The sequence below is a fragment of the Phoca vitulina genome, unplaced genomic scaffold (genome assembly GCF_004348235.1).
Source record: "Phoca vitulina isolate PV1807 unplaced genomic scaffold, GSC_HSeal_1.0 scaffold86, whole genome shotgun sequence".
Taxonomy (NCBI): Eukaryota; Metazoa; Chordata; class Mammalia; order Carnivora; family Phocidae; genus Phoca; species Phoca vitulina.
The window spans coordinates 1,680,108-1,701,076 of record NW_022589789.1 but is presented as its reverse complement, the minus strand read 5'-3'; the positions used below and the strand labels follow the sequence as shown (position 1 = coordinate 1,701,076).

General features: G+C 40.3%; 1 protein-coding gene across 2 annotated transcripts in view; it reads left to right on the top strand.

Annotated features, from left to right (window-relative positions):
* The window catches only part of CCNY (cyclin Y), a 222,985-nt gene that overhangs the window by 169,231 nt on the left and 32,785 nt on the right, over window positions 1-20,969 (top strand). For both annotated transcript variants that reach the window (XM_032395665.1, XM_032395666.1), the window contains exons 4-7: window positions 10,639-10,739; window positions 16,430-16,465; window positions 17,576-17,633; window positions 17,717-17,836. In XM_032395665.1, the coding sequence (XP_032251556.1) occupies window positions 10,639-10,739; window positions 16,430-16,465; window positions 17,576-17,633; window positions 17,717-17,836 (315 nt within the window). The remainder of the gene's footprint in view (window positions 1-10,638; window positions 10,740-16,429; window positions 16,466-17,575; window positions 17,634-17,716; window positions 17,837-20,969) is intronic.

Sequence of the window (20,969 nt, the reverse complement as noted above, 5' to 3'; positions counted from 1 at the left end):
CCCACCCTTTCTTCATGTGGTCACTCATTATGTGGCACAAATAAAGTGCGGCTTGTAAAATGTAATGGTGTATACAAATACAGGATAGCTAACAGGTGGAATTGCTTTCCTGGTGCCTTCGTAGGTCATTTTGAAAACTACATTGTCCTTGTTAAGACACACAAGTAAAGGGGTCACTAAACCAGGGTTAGGATTTGTCCTAGAAACTTCACGGCATATTGTTGGTGGGAGTTGCTCTGTTTGAAACCATGATCTTTTGTACATGCTGTTAGGATCTCATCTGTGAATAAGACAGCACAAATTCTTGATCATGGTTGCCTGGTTTTCACATTGCTTAGACACTGCTATATGGCTGGAAGGAGCTGTTCTTATATGACTTCAGTCTGTGACTTCCCAGTTCCTTTGTTGTCATTTACTAAGGGTAGAGGGGACACAGCTGTTCCTCACGTGAGCTGGACAGACACCCTCTTTACTGTGCCATTTTATTTTTCACCTTTTGCTCTCTTAACCTCAGTTTCAACTTCATCACCTTGCTTAGGGATTTCTAGAGTAGAGAAAGCAAAGAAAAAACAGGAAGTCTGAGAAAGAGCAAGGACTTTGCCCAAAGAGCCCTTTAAGAAGCAGACTCTCTTGCCCCTTACTCTTTAAGCACAGCCTCCCCCGCCCAGCATCTCTGTGTTAGTCTATTCTTTTACTTTATATAAACATTGTTATACATATATATGTTACATAAAGTTATATGTGTTATATATGTTATGTAGTCATATAAACACATATAACTTTTACACATATATGTATTTAACTTTTTTGGGAAAAATTTCAAACTTATAGAAGTTGTAATAATAATAGTACAAAAAATTCCTATATACCCTTTACCTAGATTTACCACTTTTAAGCCAGTGTTTTATCACTTTCTACCCATCCTCTAATCATTATTCTATGTATTTTCTTCTGAAATGTTTGGGAGTAGATTATCTGCATCATTCCCTTTACATCCTAATACTCTACTGTGTATTTCCTAAGAACAAGGTTATTCTCTGTATAACTAAAATATTGTTATCAAAAGCAAGAATTTAACATTGGTAAAATTCTTTTTAATTAACTGTCCATAATCCAGTTGTGGTAAGTGGCCCCATAATGTCCTGTGTAGCATGTTTTTCTCTGGTACTGCTTTCAATCCAGGATCACACATGGCATTTAGTGGGTGTGCCCATCAGTGTCCTTTAATCTGGAGAGATCCTAAGCCTTTCTTTGTCTTTCATGACACTGACATTGTTAAAGAATACAGGGCCAGGTGTTTTTGTTTGGTTGGTTTTTTAAAGAATTATTTATTTATTTATTTGAAGGGGGGGAGGGGCAGAGGGAGGGAATCTTCCAGCAGACTCCCCGCTTAGCATGGAGCCCAGCGCAGGGCTCAGTCTCAAGACCTGTGAGATCATGACCTGAGCTGAAACCAAGAGTCAGATGTTTAACTGACTGAAGCACCCAGGCGCCCCAATTTGTTTTTTTTTTTAAGATTTTATTTATTTATTTGACAGAGAGATAGAGACACAGCGAGAGAGGGAACACAAGCAGGGGGAGTGGGAGAGGGAGAAGCAGACTCCCCGCTGAGCAGGGAGCCCGATGCGGGGCTCGATCCCAGGGCCCTGGGATCATGACCTGAGCCAAAGGCAGACGCTTAATGACTGAGCCACCCAGACACCCCTGTTTTTTTGTTTTTTGTTTTGTTTTTAACAGAATGCTTCTCATTTTGGATTTGTCTGAAGGATTTAGGAAAGCATTTGCAGCCAGAATACTTCATGGAATGCTCCCTTGCACTTGTTAGTGTTTCAAATCTGGAGACACAATATCCTTCTGACTTCATTGGTGATGTTGATTTTGATCACCCTGCAAGGAGCTGTCCATATTCTCTACCCAGTATTTAACGACATTCCCCCTGCCAACTAATAAGCAGTCTATGGGCCATGCAAATATCCTGGTCCTTATCTTCAACCCCAGATTTAGCATCTATTGATCATTCTTGCTTGAACTAGTCTTTATATTTTGGTTGCAGAATGCTAATTTTCCAGCCCCATTGCTTCCTCCCCATGTGGCAGTCATTATTCTGTTCTCAGGGGAACCCTTTCTTCCCATCCACCCATTCTGCCATCCACCTTTAGTATGGACTTCTGGATTTCTGTTTTTTCAATGATAGCCATTTCTGTCCTTAATTATTTTGATGCTCATATTTCCCTAGATTGTCTAGTGGCAGTCTTTTCAAACTGGCTCTGTGTTCTTGCTGCATGCCCCCATCATTTTTTTTGAGCACTCTCTTGCTTTTTAGTACAGTAAGATGTTTTAGGCTCACCTTGTACCTCCCTGGGTCAGCCCTGGAATCAGCCATTTTTCCAGGGAGCCCTGGTTTCTCCCCCCCCCCCCCCCCCCCCGCCAGCCCCAGTGACAAGAGTATTAGAAACCCAGATCTAGAATTCATTGTACTCCTCGCTGCTGGGCGTCAGTGTTTCTCACTGGCCCATTTAGCAAACATGGCTAGGAAAGAGACGTTTTAGAAATCATTAATTCCTACTGATACTTTAATTTCCAGTTCTAGTCCATCCCATCAGGTGTTTTCTTGCTTTTGGTTTTTAACTATTTTTTTCCTTCTATGAAAAATTTATTTTTAAAAAACCAGCTTTATTGAGATATAATTTACATACCACAAAATTCACCTATTTAAAGTATACAATTTAATGGTTTTTAGTGTATTCATAGAGTTGTGCAACCATTACCACAGTCAATTTTAGAATGTACTCATTACCCCAAAAAGAAACCTTGTATTTATCAGCAGTCACTCTGTTCTTCCTCTCCCCCCAGCTCCTGGCAACCACTACTCTGCTTCCTGCCTCTACAGATTTATCCCTTCTGGGCATTTCATAGAAATCTAATTGTACATTATGTAGCCTTTTGTGACAGACTTCTTTCGGTAGCATGTTTTCAGGGTGCATCCACATTGAATTAGTTTATATTAGAACTCCATTCCTTTTTATGGCAAATACTATTCCATCGTGTGGCTAGGCCATATTTTATCTATCCATTCATCAGTTGATGGACATTTGGGTTGTTTCCACCTTTTGGCTATTATGAATGATGCTGCTATGAACATTCTTGTACGGGTTTTTGTGTGGACATATATTTTCATTTCTCTTGGGCATATACCTAGGCGTAGAATTGCTGGGATATATGGCCATTCTATATTTAACATTTTGAGGAATTGCCAAACTGTTTTTCAAAGTAGCTGGTCTTTGGCTTTTCATATTGTGTCTGCAGTTTTATGAATTCAGTTTTAAACTCTGATCAGCAATTAGCTACTTGTTTCTTCAAATTGCAACTCTTATTTTTTCTTTACTTCCGTTTTACTTTTTAAACTTTTCCCAAGAGAAGAAATTACCTTCAGGAACCAGGAACATTTTTACCAATATGACTATACCTGCATTCATTGAGAATTTTGAAGGGATGATGCTTAAGAACAAGTTGGTATAGCAAGAACACTTTATTAGGAGTCAGGTGGCCTGAATTCTGATTGTTCTGATAGAGCTCCCCTTTGTGATGCCCAGTTCTTGTGTGACTTGGTAAAGCACTTCGATTCTGTCACCCATAAAGAGGAATGCTATTGCTTACCTCCCAGAACTGTCTCGCAGGATAGTTATGAATGGCAATGGAGATGGGATATGTGTGGGCCCTTAAACATTTGCATTGTGCATATTTGAGCTTCTGCGACAGTTTCCTAATTGTGTAGAAGAGTGAGCTCAAATGAAGTAGGAAAGAAACTTGAATTTCTTATATTCTGAGGCAAGTCTAACCTATTTTTGAGTCTTTCTGTAAATTAAAAATTTTAAGACCTACATTGGATAAACATCCACCCTACTTTACCCCCAGCATTCTGGAATATGCTCATTTCCCACCCCACCCTACCCAGAAAATACAGCCTGGACTGTATATGCCATTGCATTTAAGAAATGAAGTAATAGAAAAAATGTTATTTGGAAAATGAATCTCTCTTTCTTTTGTAGCTGCAGAAAGGACCCAGGGAGCAGTAAATACACACTGTGCTAGTTGCCCTGCAGAAGCCTCCGGAGGGGTTGGGAGGCCCAGGGCGGCGCCGCACGTCCTCAGTACTCAGCCCTCAGTGCTGTCAGGAAAATCTCTCTACCTCAGATAGTGCCAAACCTAAAAGATTATATTTCTGGATTTTGCCTCACAGCCAGAAATTTAATGACAAAAAGTACTTCTCATTGTAGAGTTGGTGCACTGAGCCATAATAAAGCCAAGATTTGACCTGGGATTGAAGTACATTATGAATGTAATTATTTTGTAGTGACAGCATGCATGACTCACAGTAGAGCATAATTTGACCTCAGTGCTGGCATTTGCCCTGTTTTTGTTCTTGAAATCCAATGTTGGTTTATTTTCTGTTTTCATAAATTAATGATTTTGTCTGCTTCGGTTCTTAATTCCATGGATGTTTGCTTTTTCTTTTAGTTTTTCAGAACTTGTTTTTCCCTGCTATAAAAAATTGATCCTGCTAAAAGCTGTTCAGTCTCCCTTTTTCTTTCCATGGAATATTAGTTTGTTAATACCTTGAGATCAGAGACGAGGGGTCTTCCTTTTGTTTTTTCTGTTATTTTGTCATTGGGTCTCTGAGGCCTGTGGTGGTATTGGAAGGATGCTGGTCTCAGCTGTGAGTGGTTCTGCCCTCTTGGATAAGAGGGTTTGTATGGACTTGGAAATTGCACAGAATGTCCTTGTATCCACTCCATATTGGCTGTGTGACTTGGGCAAAGATACTTTCTTAATCTAACGAGGGAACTACCACACCCTGCCTTCATGGTTTTATGAGGCTATCTACACATCATGAGTGTTCAGGTGGGGTGGCAGGTGGTGGCTGTGGGCACCCCAGCCCCTTTGTCCACCTCTCCTTGCTCTTCCCACATATATTTTGCACACATCAGGCCTTCAGTTAATTCTTAATAAAGGAATAGTAGTGCAAATTTCATTTCTCTGTGTTCTGGGAAACTAGCCTTCTCAATGAAGGTCATGGCTTAAAAAAAAAATGAGGGAACTTTCATTTTTGAAGATTTTATTTGTTTTTCAAACTTTTACAACTTTTTTTCCTCTACTAATATTACCTCATATTTTCTAATGCTTTATTTTTATTTGATCCTAACAAACCCTAAGAAATAGTAGGTCAGTTTTGTCCAACCATTGAAAATGGGAAGTTAAAGCACAGAGACTAAGTGTTATTAAGTGACTTAATAATACTCGTTGAGCATGTCCATGTGCTCAGCACTCCAGGTGTTACCCTGGGATAGCCCTCACAGCACCACAATGAGCTTTCCATATTTTATAGATGAAGACATTGAAGCTTGGGGAGGTAAAGCATATAGTGACCTTATAATTTATTGCCCGAACGGGACACTGTTGAGTGTGAAAAGGGATGCTGTTGTTGGTTACTCAAGGACAGCGGGCAAAATCAGACTGTCCCCAGCAAGCCAGGACATGTCATCTCCTGCTTAACTAACTTGCCCAAGTTTACGTAACTGATCAGTGGCAGAGCTACAACCTGAACTCTAGGCTTTCAGACTCCAGCATGCTCTTGCTTCACTTGTACTGGAGTGTCTCGTCCACATTAGCTCCTAGCAGGACCACAAGAGGGCCAGGGCTTTGGCCCCTTTGTTTGGCCAGCCACTGCCCCGCTGCAGTGTGTCCTGAGCGCGTCATTATTTCTCTGTCCGTTGGCAAGAGCCCTTGCCATGAGCTCCTGTTTGCCAGCTTTTTAATACATGGCACTCTCCTTTCTGCTGTTGGTAGGAAGGCATGGACTTTGGAGTCAGACAGATGTGTTCACAAATGTGAACTCTGGCATCTTAGATTTGACCTTGGAAACATTACTTAATTTTGCTGACCTCCTTTGACTTACCTATAAAATGAGAATTCTGCCTGCCTTGCTAGGGGTTTGTGAGCTGTAATTGAACACATGTAAAGTATCCAGAATACTGTTGGCTTTTATTTGATGGCCATTAAATAAAAGTTGTTGTTGTTACTGTCATCATGTCACCGTTTAATTATATCTAAGTGTAGTGTATGTGGAAGGAAGAAGTGAGTGGTGACCTGGGGACATGAAGAGATAATGAATGTCTCCTCCCTGCAATGGAGAATCTCTGAATTATTTAAGCAGGGAGGTGACATGATCTGATTTGCTTTGTAAAAAGATCACAGTAGCATCAGAGGAAGACTGGTTTGGAGAGGAATGAGCCTAGAGACAGGATGGCTTTTGCAGTAATACAGGTGAGAAGTGATGGAGGCCATTCATATACCAGTTAGTGGCTGGAGGGATGTAAGGAAAATGCTTTTGAAATGTATTTAGGAGGTAGAATCAATAGTACTTGATGCAAGGATACCAAAGGAAAGACAAAATATGTGTGGGTTTCTGGTTTTAAGCCATTATTAATTGAATGGAAGAAGAGATTCGTTTGTCATTTGAGGTGCCTATGAGGAACATTTAGGTGGAGAGCTTGGAAGAGAGGTTTTGCCAAAGAGGAGAGATTTGGGACTCAAAGGAGAGTAGAAGGAAGTTGAACTAATGAGACTACAGGAGGACCCCCTAGGGAGAGAGTATACAGGGAGAAGAAAAGACTATCACCTTCCAGGGAGTTCAGAGAAATGGAGTCCACAAAAAGGGACCTACTAGCCAGAAAAATAGAAGGAAACTAGGAGAGAGCTAGGACTGGAAAATACTCATTACAATAGCGGTTCGGGGTTCTTTGTGAATGGGTATTGCATGTGGAGTGTGAGCCAACTTCTAGAAAATTTGAAGAAGCGGAGTCATTACCTAGCCCTGGCCTGGAGAATGGTAGGTCTTCCACTGGAGGTGAGGGGGGCAGTACTACATGTTTGTTTGCAAGGGAGGAAGAAGCAGTAGGGTGGATGCTGCCTGATGGGCTCTCAGTTCTCTGCGATGCGTGGTGCTGCGGGAGCTCAGAGTGAGGCAGCTGACAGAGGATCTGAGAAGAAGGTGGGGGTTGGAATACTTGGGAGAAGGATTTCTGGTCGTTGTGGAGGGTCCAGTGTCAGTCTTATCCCTGAACCATTTCTCTTTGTTCTGCACTTGGATTGTCTGTGTGTGTTTGTGTGTGTGTGTGTGCGCACGCGCGTGTGAGTACTTTCCAGTATCTGAGGGACATCTAATTGGAATCACAGAAAGGGATGATCTCATTATTTGGGACACATGATAACTCTTCAATAAAACCTTCTTAAATACACAGTCCAACAATTGTCTGTTAATGGATCTGGGTGTAAATAGGTTATTTTATACTGTGGACATTATGTGAATAGGTGGACTAGACGATCTTCACTCCAGTTCTAAAAAGTTTTATTCCACGTATTTATTACTTAATTTGTAAAATATACACTATTTCAAAGATAAAAATTTTTATTAAAGTATTTTGAATAATAGTTTAGAGCATTTATTTCCTTAAAATCCATAATTGGGCTTCTCACTGATTGGACTATTCTCTGCTGCTCTTCCAAGCAGTTTGTGGTTGACATTATAGTATCTGCTCTTTCACCAAGACTGTCATTCTTGGTACCATCTGTCTGAGCCAGCTAATGATACTGTTGTGCCCTTCCTTTTCCAGTAAAACGTTGTCTTAGGTATTTTCTTCGGTATATTTCTAATAAGTTACAGACATTAGCATAAAAAAGCATTCCTATCACTTTTTTGACATGTTTAATGTACTTTTTATTTAACAAGGACTGATGTAATGCTTCTCATATGCTGGCCCTTCTCTAAGCACTTTGTAAATATTAGCTTGCACCTGCAGTTGCCACTCTAGCATCTGTCTTCTTGACTGCAGCTCTCCAGCGCATCATGTGGCCATGTTATTTATGAGCAAGACTGAAACCTAATTGGAAGATTTTAGATGTGCCAAACATACACATGTACGAGCATATGGACTTTTCAGAATCATGGGATGATGAAATTAATGTAGTATTATGCTATATAATATTAAAACTGAGAACCATATATCTGGTGCACCATGTGCTTATTCAAAATATTTAACAAATGAGAACACACTTTTCTGTGAATGTACATGTGTCTCTGATGCTTCAGAGGCTTCACAGACATTTCCAGCTGTCCGTGTTGCAGGACACACGTTGGTGCTGCTCGTCGGAAGGTGTTGGTGCCTGGGCTGGCTCTCCCTTCCCTCTGCTACACAGAACAGTTCAAAACAGAAACCAGAGCAGGAGAGCAACCCCAGAGGCAAGAGCTTTTTTGCTGCAGGATTCTAATTATTTGAGCCTTTTAGTGACATGGATTTCAGATCCAGAGAAGTACACATTCTCTGAATCTTGTAGTCCTGACATTCAACAAGTGACTTACCCAAATGGTATTATAGACTGATGAGGCACCCTGCAACTAAAAATCTTTATAACTCAATACTGAGGATTTGTATTCAATTTAGACGTTGTTGTAGAGTTTGAAAGCTTCGTTGGTGTTCCCCTGGCAAACTGAGGGCTGTGGCACGCCAGCCCTGAGTGCTGCGAGGCTGCTGTTCTGTGGGGCTGCTTTCAGGTAACCCTCTCACCCTTAGGGGACTGTGTGCGCCAGGGGGTGTGCCTGCCCGTGGGCTCACGGAGGGCGTTTCTTAGACTGCGGAGGGATGTGGATGGTGTTCACCTGTCTCATATCCTCTCCTTGACACCCATGCTCATGTTTTCTTAGGGAAACTATTTATTCTTCGCAGTTCCTATCACATTTTAATCCTGAGAAATTTGTGTCAGAAGGAATAGTTGTTTGAAACCACACGAAATAAAGTGAATTATTATTGTCCTTTTGCTTCATTGTTGGGATTATATCTAAAGTTACCCTGTGTCTCTAAAAATTCATTAACATCAATTAATTACTGAATTTTTGTGTTAAACATAATATCTGTTGAGATTTTGTTTGTAGTAGGTTTTACACCCATGGGGAAAATTTCATAAGACCTTTAAAAGCTTGCCACCTGTATTAATAGCTATATTATGTTCTGAGTTTTTAAAGTGTTTTGTGTGACTTAAATATGATTGCTATAAGAGCTTAAGAAGAGAAAAAATTATTTTTAGTGTCTTTGGATTGTCGTAATGAGAATGTTGTGATTAATTTGATAGATGTGAAAATGCCATTTTAAAATTGACATTCAAATTGTAACTTGAACTTTGCAAGTTTTTTTTGTGCCCTTTCCTTACACAGGCACAAAACAGTGTGAGCTTACGAAGGAAAGCCGGAGAACTGAATTTCCTGACTTTGGTTATTTCCTTCTGACCCACATGCTATTTATAAACCAGTGCCAGGGAGGGTTATAATGTTTCGGTAGTGCAGTGACCTCTAGCTGTGGTCTAAGGAACTGGGCACTTGAAATCGTGACTATTACCATTTATTATTTAGTTTTGAGGAGAGATTCTGTTTATAACATTGGTTTTGTATTTCTCAGGCTATTGCATATTTTCATAATTTTATTAGAGGAAACATGATTAAATATAAAGTAAATTTTAAAGTGTGGAATAGGGCCTTTGGTCTCTGATTAGCTTTAAGGCTTCCTTTACATTTGTGAAGTGTGGACACAGGATTTTATTGCAGATGGGCACTTGAGGCAGCCAATTTTATTAGCTCTGAAGGGATTATTTGCATCAGTTGCTGAAAATGCCTCTTAGACTGTCAACATAGCACCAGACAAATGGAAACTTGTTTGGGTGATTTGTTTTTGTTTTTTTTTTTCCTAACTTGCTTTTGAATAAGAATTATCTGGAGTAATGTCTACTAATCATTATCACCCACATATTGGCAAAAATCTATTTAGTATTCAATTAGATGTCATCAGTGTATAATTTAAATTCTGTTTTCTTTACCAGTACCTTTCAGAAGTAGTACTCAGTGCTGAGGTGCTTCAGAGAGCCCAAAGTTTTTACATTTGTGAAAGAACCAGTCATAAGACAGAACAGGCACTACCTGAAGGTCATCCATTGGTTGTATTTTCAAAAGTATCAGATAATCTTCCTCTTTAAAATGTGTTTCGCCCTAACAAAGCAATACTTTTTTCTTTATAACTTCACCTCCTGAATTCAAGCTGATTAACCAGGAGATCTAAATTTACATTGGCTGCATTTTCCATGGCCTCCAAATCAGCTATACCCCAAGAATAAAGAAAATGGGTACAGTTGTCTCTTGCCTTCATCTTGATGCATAAAACCAGGATGCTGCCTTAATTAGGGGCTTTCACCGGTGTAATGAGCAGTGTACTAATTTTTTCACACAGGCCCCAGGGCAGGTGATTTTTATGGATCCTGCAACACACTCTTTGGTGCTTCCTTGCAAGAGAGTACTGTTCTCCCAGTGAAGGAGGTTTGGGACTAGCAGTGGTGGTAGTGACTTTTACATGTAGAAGAACAAGGGATTTCATTGTATGAAGAAAGTGTTTTTGTACTGTTCTTGCTGGTGGTATTATTATTTCTTGCTAAGACATTTTTCCTCTGTGGTCTGATATCAAGTTTAAGGGGATGATGTTTCTTGGAAGAATTTGGAGTCCCACTTAATTGTCCTGTCTTGTTGCCATTGTTTTCTAGCATCCTCCAGGACAAATAGCGAGGAAATACAGTTCCTGCTCCACTATTTTCCTAGATGATAGCACAGTCAGTCAACCAAACCTCAAGTATACAATTAAATGGTGGGTATACTCATTTTTGCTTAACTGAATGCTTTTTCTGTTCCTTAACCTGACAGCTAACTGGCTGGTTGTGGGGTCTGGAAGTGGTAAGATTGGGCTGGAGGAGGCCATTGACTATTGAGGAAATCTGTTTAAAAAGTGATCTTGGTAGTTAAAATGTGGGGTGTTCAAAATATTTGAGCACATTACCATTTACATAAAAGACCAAATTTAAAAATTATTTTAAATGTAGATGAAAACATGTATTTGATTTCTACCTTCCCACTTTTTATTAAAGCCATCCTGGAATAACTCAACTAATATTTTACCTTTGAAATAAAGTGGGCCTTTTGTGGTCCCATTTATGACTCGGGGCTACAGTAGAAAGCAGGCCCGACGGTGACGGTGTATTTGCCCAGAATCGAGAGATCTGAGTTCTGATCTTGGCTCTCTCAGCAACAGGGAGGGTTTGGGTAAGACCCTTCTCTTTGGAACCTTGTTTTAAAGTGGGGCTTAAGGGAGGAAGGGGGGAGTCTTTGGATAAACTCCTTTCCCTTTTGGGCTTCAGTTTCCTTATTTTAAAATGGGAGGTAAGAGGGAAGGAACACTTTTTTCTTATAATGTTCCATTAGCATTGTGATAATAATAGCCTTCGACAGAGATCACAGAAAATCTGATGTGCTGGGGTCTGTAGTTATCATTTCAACTGCAAAAAACCTGGGTTATTTTATTTCTATATGTGTTTAAGAAATTACACAGGCCAAGTTAGTGTCTGATGTAAGTGTTTAAATTTCTGAATAAGAAGTATTCTTTCATTTCAGTGGGCCATGTTCTCAGGCTTAGAAGCCCTATTCTGGGTGTGACCATATGTGACAGTAAATCCCAGTCTCAGTCAGGCAGCAGGGACTGTGTCAGTCTTCGGTGGAAAGCAGCCACTCCGGGGGGCGGGGGGAATGGGGCCACTTGGAGGGAGGCTGCCTTGTGTCCTCAAGGGCCGCATGTTTTCTGAGATCGAAATAGAAATGCAACTTCTTCCCTTATTACCTTGGCATTTAAGGGCTTGATAAATGACAAGTGGGCATAAACCCAAACGGTCCACGTTTGCCGCTGGGAAAAGGTATGCATGTCCTAGCCTTGGGGCCACGGTTTACTGCCAGGAAATAGGAAGTACAGTAGCTCTTGGAAGTAGTTTCTAGAGTAAATCATTAGTAATTGTGGAGAGCAGCAGAAGGCGGCTGACATCTGCACAAGTTCCAGAGAGCCTGGAATGAAAGCTGCTAACTTCCCTTTAATCCTGGGACCCTCTTGGATGTGAAGGGAGGCCAGGTAGAGCAGAGGCACCTTCACTTTCAGGGCCAGCAGGAGCTCTTGGGATTTAGAGTTGTTCAACACTTCCCCCTTGGACAACTTAAAATTGCCACTGGTTGTAACATAGACACTTAGGAGCCTGGTGGGAAAACTGGCTAACACTTTGATAGTTCAGTGTCTCCTAAGTTATAAATGTGCTGCTGTGCAAACCAGTGGTTCCAAGCCCTGGCTACACCCTGGAGTCCTCTGGGAGCTGGAAAGCACAGTGATGTTTGATGTCTTGCCCTACAGATCTGGTATCTGGATTTTTAACACCTTCCCTAGGAGATTCTAGTAGGCAGCCAAGTTTGAGAATTCCTGATGTAAGTGGACAGTTGCTTTCCTCTCCCCCACCAAAGTTCACTTGAAACTTTTAAATTATAGGTTAATACGTGGAGGAAAAAGAGCTAAAAGCTGGCCCAGTTAAAGAGTAGACTGTTGAAACAAAACATTCAGTATGGATACTGTGACTTCCCTGATCCAGAAGACATTTTCTTTGCACCACCTGAAATTCCTTTAGTCAGTAATTCATTTATTTTAAAAAGTGCCATCTTTTTCAAAATGTGTATTTTGGACCTAGAAGCAGGGTGGGCCCTAATTGAAGTAGTACCATCAGAATCCTTCCCTGTAAATGCCTGCATCTCCCACTTGGCAGGGTTATAATCAGGGGGCTAAAGAGTAAAAAACATTTCAAGGTGTTATCAGGTCTGGCTGAACTTCAGCCAGGGTCTTTGATGGTGTAAGGGGAAAGGGATGCTCAGAAGAAGAAGTAGTGTCAAAAAGCAGGATAGGAAGAAGCTAAATCCGAATGCCCTCCTATTCTGAAATTGTACCTAAAACTTATCCTACACCTATCAAAAGGAAACTCCTATTTTCCTTTTTTGCTTCTTCTGCTTTCCCTAAATCCAAGCCCTTTTCTTGGTCGCCTCCCCTGGGACATTAAAAATACCAAAACCATTAATACTCTTGGGCTTCATTGTGGACATGGTGAGTATCTGTGGGCTGAACTTGCAAGTATGACCTTGTTTCTTTGAGAAAATCCTCTGAGTTCTAAACATCGATTTCTAACTTAATTTTTAAAAGAAAACCCTTCTGTAAATTGTGGGCTGCCAAAAGGAACAAACGTATTTACAAATTCTAGTTGAGGAATGCATGGAGGGTCAAGTGCTGTTCTAACAGTGAACGAAAAGTCTTAAGTGTAGCAAGTTTGGGTATTCTGTGCTCATTCTTTTCATAGACATAATTTCTGAGAACTTGATTTTCCCATCTTTCCCCTAAATGCCAACAGCTGTGGTATGAATTTAGCATTTGCTAACCAACCCCCATGCCTCTGCAGCCGACCTCCATCTCCCCCTTAAAAATCCTGTAACAGGCATAGGAATGACGATTAGAGAAAAGGGTGGAGGGCCAGTAGGGAGCCCCATGCACGCCGCTGGCCAAATCACCCATGGTCCTTGGCTTCTGAGGGTTGGAGAGAGCTGCTTGCCCACCTGCCTCCACCCCCTTGGCTCAGCTGCGCTGTGCTGCCAGAACCCACCACCTCTTGGTCTTCAGAGATTTTAGGATTGTCATATGCTTTGCTAGGTAAGAGGACAAGTACAAGGCCAGCAGTCACAAATCTGTTTTGTTTTCTTGGTCAAGAAAATAGCATTTCTTTATTCCCAGCTATGTGGCAAAAGCAGTTGAGCAAACCCTTTGGTCCAAATGTACTTCTGGTTTGACCCCAGCCCATCTTTGGTGAGACCTCACCATTTTCTGAGGATGTAGCAGAACTGACGAGGCCTCCGAAGCCCAAAGTGTGGAACTGATTTTCAACTGACTGCCCTGTGCCCCCAGAATCACTTCTTTCAATATGACCAACTAAACTGGCCCATGGAGCTGTGCTGTATGTGAATTCTGAGCTTGTTTTCTTAGTCTTCGGGATGTAACCTTGAGGGGAAATTGTCCTACCTTGTTGCTCTATTTTTCCTGAGTCTAAGGCCATGATGATGTCCAATCTTGCTTTTGGCTTGGGAGATTCAGAAGATAGTGACCTTGGGGCCCTGAAGATTGCAGTCGATTTGCAGAAGTAAAAACACCCCTTGAGATGAAATTATTGCTGGGGGAATAAGCATAATAATCATGACCTTTGTTTGAAATGATGCTTTTGTATATTTTGTGTGGTTATGCTAATAGCTGTGTAATATAGGTTGAATTGTCCTAATTTTTTGGTGAGGAGATGTAGGCTCTGGGAGGTAAATGCACTCTAATAAATGAAGGAGCCAGGTTTTAAACCCAGGTGGTTCTGACTCTCCATCCAGAAATCCTTTTCCTGTGTCATGCTCCCTTGAAGCGATGAACCTAGTCACTACAGCAAACCCAGTCATACGAAACATCAATATAACTCTGACATTAGATTAGAAAAAAGTCATCACAGCATGACTATTAAACAAATTAAATGGTAATTTCTTCCTTTTCCCCAGAGGCAATGTGGTAGCACGAAAGGGCCCAAAACCACCAGTCAGAAATCCTGGCATCCAGTGTCTGAACCTGAATTTTTCTCATTTATGAAATAGAGTTGATAACATCTGCTGTTTTTCATCACAGGGCTGTTAATGTATGCTTGAAAACTGTATTATTTTTATTTTTAATTCTGAAGCCCTTTTACCCCAGTTACAATTCCTTTGTCAGCTCAGATACTCTTGAAGATGTTAGGAGAAAGAGAATATATTGCCATTTGCTCACGAGGACTTTTAACACTTAGCTGAAATCATATGAATGAATAGGTCCAGAGAGAGAGAGAGAGACGTGGAAGACGAGTGATTTCTTGTCTGTTGTCATAGGAAGTCATAGGTAAGCCTCTGAGCTGTTTGGAATCCAACGCTGAGTAAGCTGAAATGTTTAGGACTGAGCCCTCCACCTGCGTCTTGATGCCCCGCATGGCAGTTTCTGTGCTCTGAGTACCCAGAGCACAAGCTGATGCAGCCAGTTGGTGATACTGTTAGAAGCTTAAAAAATAAATTTTGTTCTCCTCGATAAATTTTAAAGTAAAACAAAAATAGTGGAATGATTTATTTAGACAGTTTACAGAAGAGGAAATTAAAAAAAATATATTGGCCAGTTAACATGAATAACCCTGCTAACTTGATAGGTGATCATTGAAAGCACTCACATTGAACTCACATTGAAAACAAGCACACTTCTTTACCTCTCCGGTTGGAGAACCGTTTTTCAGAATATTCAAGGTAAGTGTCAGCAAGGATGAGGTTGCAGCAGACACTGGTGGGGAAGTACACTGGCACACTTTTTCTGCAAAAATAGTTGGCAGTGTGTGTGGGGAGCCTTACGATTATTAATGACTTCAGATTGGGTAATTTCTACTACAGAGTGTTTTCTTAGGGAAATGATACAGTCCCAGGTTGCACAAGTATTTGTCTATGAAGATATCAATACGGTGTTAATTATAATTGCAAAATACTAGAAACAAATTGAGTAGTAGGGGGAGTAGTTAATTATTCAGCAGCTATACAGTGGAATGTAACCAGCCATTTAAAATCATGTTTTAAAGCATATTTTAATGGTAAGAAAAATATTAATGACAAAAGTAGTATGCAAACCTGTTTACACATATAATTTATAGATAGGAATAGATATCTAAATATCTCAAGCTAATAGTAGTCATCTTTGGGCAGAGGGTTTACTTTTTTACATATATACTTTCTATATTTTCCAAAAGTTCTACAATATGAATATAATGCATTTTTTTAAACCAGAAAAACGTTACTTGGAAAAAAAATATTCAGGAGAGGGGAGTGTTTTCATTAAATTCACATTTTTTAAAATGTAAAATAGAATTTTAAGGTAGTGTTACAAATAAGAGTTACAGTACTATTTCAGCAAGTGGATGAATAAGTTAGGTGGATTGCCAAGAGGTTATTGATTTAAGAAAAAACAAAAAAACAGCAAACCACTGTGGGTGATACTCACATTTTTTTGGTACTTATAAATAAACCACAATTTTTCTAAACTAGGAGGTGTACTAAGTTGGAAATTTCCAATGGTGTTTGATTTGCAGTACCTGTTTTTACATAGTGCCTGTATTTTACAAGTTAAGAAAGCTTAAAATTTCAGTAGAAAGAGAATTTGTTTCTAAATACCACTTGAAGTTTTGGTATTCCTGGAAAAGATTTAATATTTATGGGAATGAGTACAAGATTGATTTCCTTTGAGGAGTGTGATTTCTTGATCAGTATTCTGAATTAAATGGGACTGTTCAGGTAGATCGTTTGACTTTTACTTCAATTTAAATATTTATGGTCAGAAAGATAACATACAACATTTTGAATATGCTTACAAAATATTGAACCCTGCATTTTATTTTACAGTGTAGCTCTCGCAATATATTACCACATCAAAAACAGGTATGTGGATGATTAATTTTGTGCTAAAAACATTACACATTATCTCCTATTATGTTTTTCCTATTTTTTTCCTTTTATGTTGTAGTTGCTTCAGCCTTTGTATTCTTTACTCATGTTTTCCTGGAATTTCTAGTTAGTATAATTTACGAAAACTTCCTAGGTAAGTGCTGAATCAGAGGAAACCAAATGGGTGTTTGTGTTTGAAGCCAACAGAACAGAACAAATCTTCTTGATAATGCCCAGCTTCCTTTTCCTCTTGATTTTCTGTGTAATTTGCTTAAACATTCTTTCTTTTATAAAATATTATTTTAAACATTTACTATGTGCAACTTCAACATGAGAAAAAATGTTTATAGTTTTAAATTAGAAGAAACTTTGGTGTAAATTTAGACATAAACTATTTTAATGTAGTAGAAACTTTCTGATAGAAGTCAGATGACGTAAAACAGATGAAAGTAGAGCCTTGGCTGGTGAAGTGCTGTTGGTCTCCAGTGCCCAGCTCAAGGCACTGTGCTTACAGTGCAAGTCACCACTTTAAATGACATTTACTGGCCTTGTAACAACCAGCCATTCTTTTATAGATGTATGGGTTACTGAGTTAACCTTTTCTACACATCACCTCTTGTTTTTCAATATAAAATTGTGAAACAAGTGTTTAAGTTTCATGTTGGGAAAATTTCAAATAAATTTCTAGGGCACACTGAATGTTCATTTTTACCCTTGCACTTCTTTCCTTTCAGCTACCATGTAGTGATGGTTTAAGCATATCCATTAGCCTTTGCTGAGAAGCAAGATGTTTAAAGAAGTTTGTCACTTGCTTAAATTTGGTTCATTTGAAAACTCAGAAAATGAAAATCTAGATTTTTTTTTTGTTTAGGTTAATTCAGCTAAATGTGGTTTATAACCTTTATTTCATAGACGGTTTAAATAAAAATGATTAAATATTGTACACAAGAAAAATTATTATTTGTGGATAACCAATAGCATCTCCCAACATTTAACATTGACTTCAGTTTCTTGAAATGTGTTAAATCAAAATATATTTTTATTTTATTTTGAATGACATTCTTGCAGAAAGTGAACTCCATTTTCTCTTATTTTCCCCACCAGGGACCCAGATGGAAGGATGCTCTTAGATATTTTTGATGAAAACCTTCACCCTCTCTCGGTAATCTCCTCCTTCTGGTGATTAATTATTTCTCTTTTGTTTTTATTGGGCGGCCAGTCATCTGAAAATATTTCCTTCCCCAGAAATCCGAAGTGCCACCAGATTATGATAAACACAACCCAGAGCAGAAGCAGATTTACCGGTTTGTTCGGACACTGTTCAGTGCTGCTCAGCTGACGGCCGAATGTGCCATTGTCACCCTGGTGAGTGCCTTCACAATGACTGCAACCATTCTCTAGTTCATTGGGGTGGGGTGCAAGCAGGGAGTCTCACCAGGTACCTTAAGGGAACTACATCTTTGCTTTCAAGGTTGTCTTTTCTTTTTTTTTTTTCCTGGGAGAATAGAGAATGGATCTCCCAAAAGAGGGTGTGAAGTCTGTTCGACAGTCCCCACCTAAAGTCAGTTGTAAAATCACATTCAAAACTTGAAATATTAAATCCACATAAGTAAAACCTTGGGCTAAAAGGGGAATAAGAAGGACCAAGGCCACTTGCTCCCTACTAACGTCCAGGTTTCCTATTGTTGATTCCTTGCAAAGGTTTTAATGACATTAATAGGATGTGATGAACACATACATCCTATATGAATACCTACCTGTATAGGAAGAAGTACTATATATTACTGCCTTCTCTTTTGTGATTTTTGTGACAATAATGTGTAAGATATTCAGAGACAACATGGACGTAATCCGCACTTTAAGACTCAGAGATAAAAATCTATAATCTTACTTAGATTCTTAAAATTTTAGGGGCTATTTAGGTCAAATCTCATTTGGGAAATAGATTGACAGTGGAACACATTCTCACTGACCTTTTATGTTGCGTGCAACTCAGGTAAGAAGTTAGCTCTGCCTGTGAGTGAGCCCTCCCGGAGGGAGAGCAGAAAGCCATTCCCTGTTGCTTCTGAGAAGAGATTATTGTCTACTAGAAAATTTACAGGCCACCCAAGGACCCTTTGTATCTTTGCCACACTAAGAGCTTTGTGCCCTTCAGCTAATTCAACAGTAAACCTGTTTATTCATTCATTGGTTCATCCAATTGTGTGTTCACTCTTTCTCTCACTGAACTTGCCACCTCTTGGGTAAAACAGACATTCAGCAAGTAATCATTGGGTGATTTGGAATGATTCTAGGTTCTTCGGTCCCATTTGAGAAATATATTTATTGCTTAGGTTTGTTCCCCCAAAGGATTTCAAGTTCTTACAAAAACATGCAGCAGGGAAACAGGGTTGAAATTGTTGTCAAGGGAAATGGTGATAAAGAGAAAAGAAGGGTAAGAAAACCAGATGAAACCATGGATGAGGTTACTACTAAACTTTCATGCCATGAAGAAAGATTTATTTTGAAGCTGCTGCAGGTGGAACATGGTGGTGATTTTTTTTTACCTTTAATTCCTAAGGAAATTATGACCTGTGACCTGATTGTTTAGATTTATTAGCATGAAGAGGTTAGTGTCCTGTGGAAGACAGAGGGCTGAGATTTTAATCCCTGCCGCTTTCCCAGCTTCAGCCGAAATGTTGGGAGAACATCTAAAGTGCATTCCATTTCCAAGGGTGACAGGGAGGATTGGTTGATTCATGTCTTTGGAGTGCTGTAGGAGTGGTGCATTTTTGTCAGTAATTGTAACTACTGAAATTTTCACTTGTCTTGTTAGATAAACTGGTGGCTTAGCAGGAGATTAGCTTGTATTGGGGTCTTGGTAGTTATAACCTAAAGATGAGCAGCTTTGGGGTCACACGTAGTGGGTACAGCACTGCAGACCAGTTCTCTGGTGGCGGCTGAGAGTCAGCCTGCATGCCTGTGGGCAGAAGGCACATAGATGCGTGCTCTGAGCGGGACCCTTGTGTGGTAATTCTTCCCTTCCCTGTGTCCCTTGGAATTAGAAGCAGCCGTTCAGAACAGGTTCAGTCGAGAGTTGACAGAGAAGCATTAATCTCTGCCTTTCTCCTGGGCATTCTCTTGGCATCTTGGCATGCTGCCCAGGAGGAGGCTGGGTGGTGGGGGGAGGACAGCAGTTAGCCCTGGCCCTGTTGCCCACAAGTAACAAAACTGCAGCCTGCCTGTGGTAAGAGAGCTTCCAGGACCTTCAAATACCCAGAACCTAGTTAACTCAAAGCAAGTATTTCACGGCTTAATTAACTTGGTTCTAAAAGAGTAACAATAACTTAATATCACTAAATGTGTTTTTTTAGCCTAGCAGAATATTCGAAAAGCTCTGCCACTGGTACTGACACATGAGGAAATTAAAAAGAGGATGAAATAACTGAAATCGCACCTTGCCAATTTCTGATAAGTTTTCACCTAGGGGCATTGTGTCATATTCCCAGCAACAACTGGGGGAGGCCGGGGTTGGGTGGAAGGCCATGGCGTCAGCTGCCCCTCTGTAGCCCATCCTTTCCCTCAGGAGTTATTAGAGCTGGGTTAAACTTAGAGCCAGGAACAGACAGCCTTTTCAGTCCCACGTGTGCTACTTGGATAACAAAATACAGCTCCCTGTCTAAGCCAGGGATTTTGATTATAAGGATGGGAGACCCACACAAAGAGTCCAAGGCAGGAGATTTATTAGAAGGTTCAGGAGTCCCATATATCCCTGTCCTCACCCTACAGCAGGTTCCTCTGTCCGTCCCTCTCTCTGGGGCTGCCTCTTCTTGTCTCTGCTCCTCCCTTTGGGTTTCCAGTATTGAATTTCAAGTTGGCTTCTGGTCGGGTGGACGTGGCAGGGAAGTAACTGTCCTAACCTTGACTGTCCATCACTTTTTCATTTAAGGCCCAACACTGGCTAATTCAGCCTCTTGTGTTTAGTTCAGATTTTGGAGAGGGGATAAATTTTGATTGGCTTCATCAGTGATTGGCCCATTTCCTTTGGGTCAGAACAGTCAGTCATGACCCAGAGGTGATAGGACAGAGGGCCCAGAGCTCTGTCCTGAGTCATTGTTTTTCTCACTCTGTTCAAAACCTCCAGTGGTTCCCCATCTTCCTCTGAGGAAGACACAAAGAAGGCCCTTATGTGACCTATAGCAGGATTAGGCCACCTCTCATTCCGACTCCGCTGCCTCTCTTCCTCCACATAGCACTACCTGCCTTGGGACTTTGGCACTTGACACCACTGCCTGGAATCCTCTTTCCCAGATAGGCGTGTGGCGCCACCCTGCCTTCCTTCAAGCCTTGCTCATAGGGCACGTCCATGGGGCCATCATACTTTGAATTGTAACCTCCCTCCTCCCCCACGTTCCCTTCTCATCATTTCCTGCTTTGTTTTTCTTCATAGCACTTATCACCAATTAACGTTCTTTAGGTTTTACTCATTTATCTTATTTTGTTTATAAGTTCCATGATT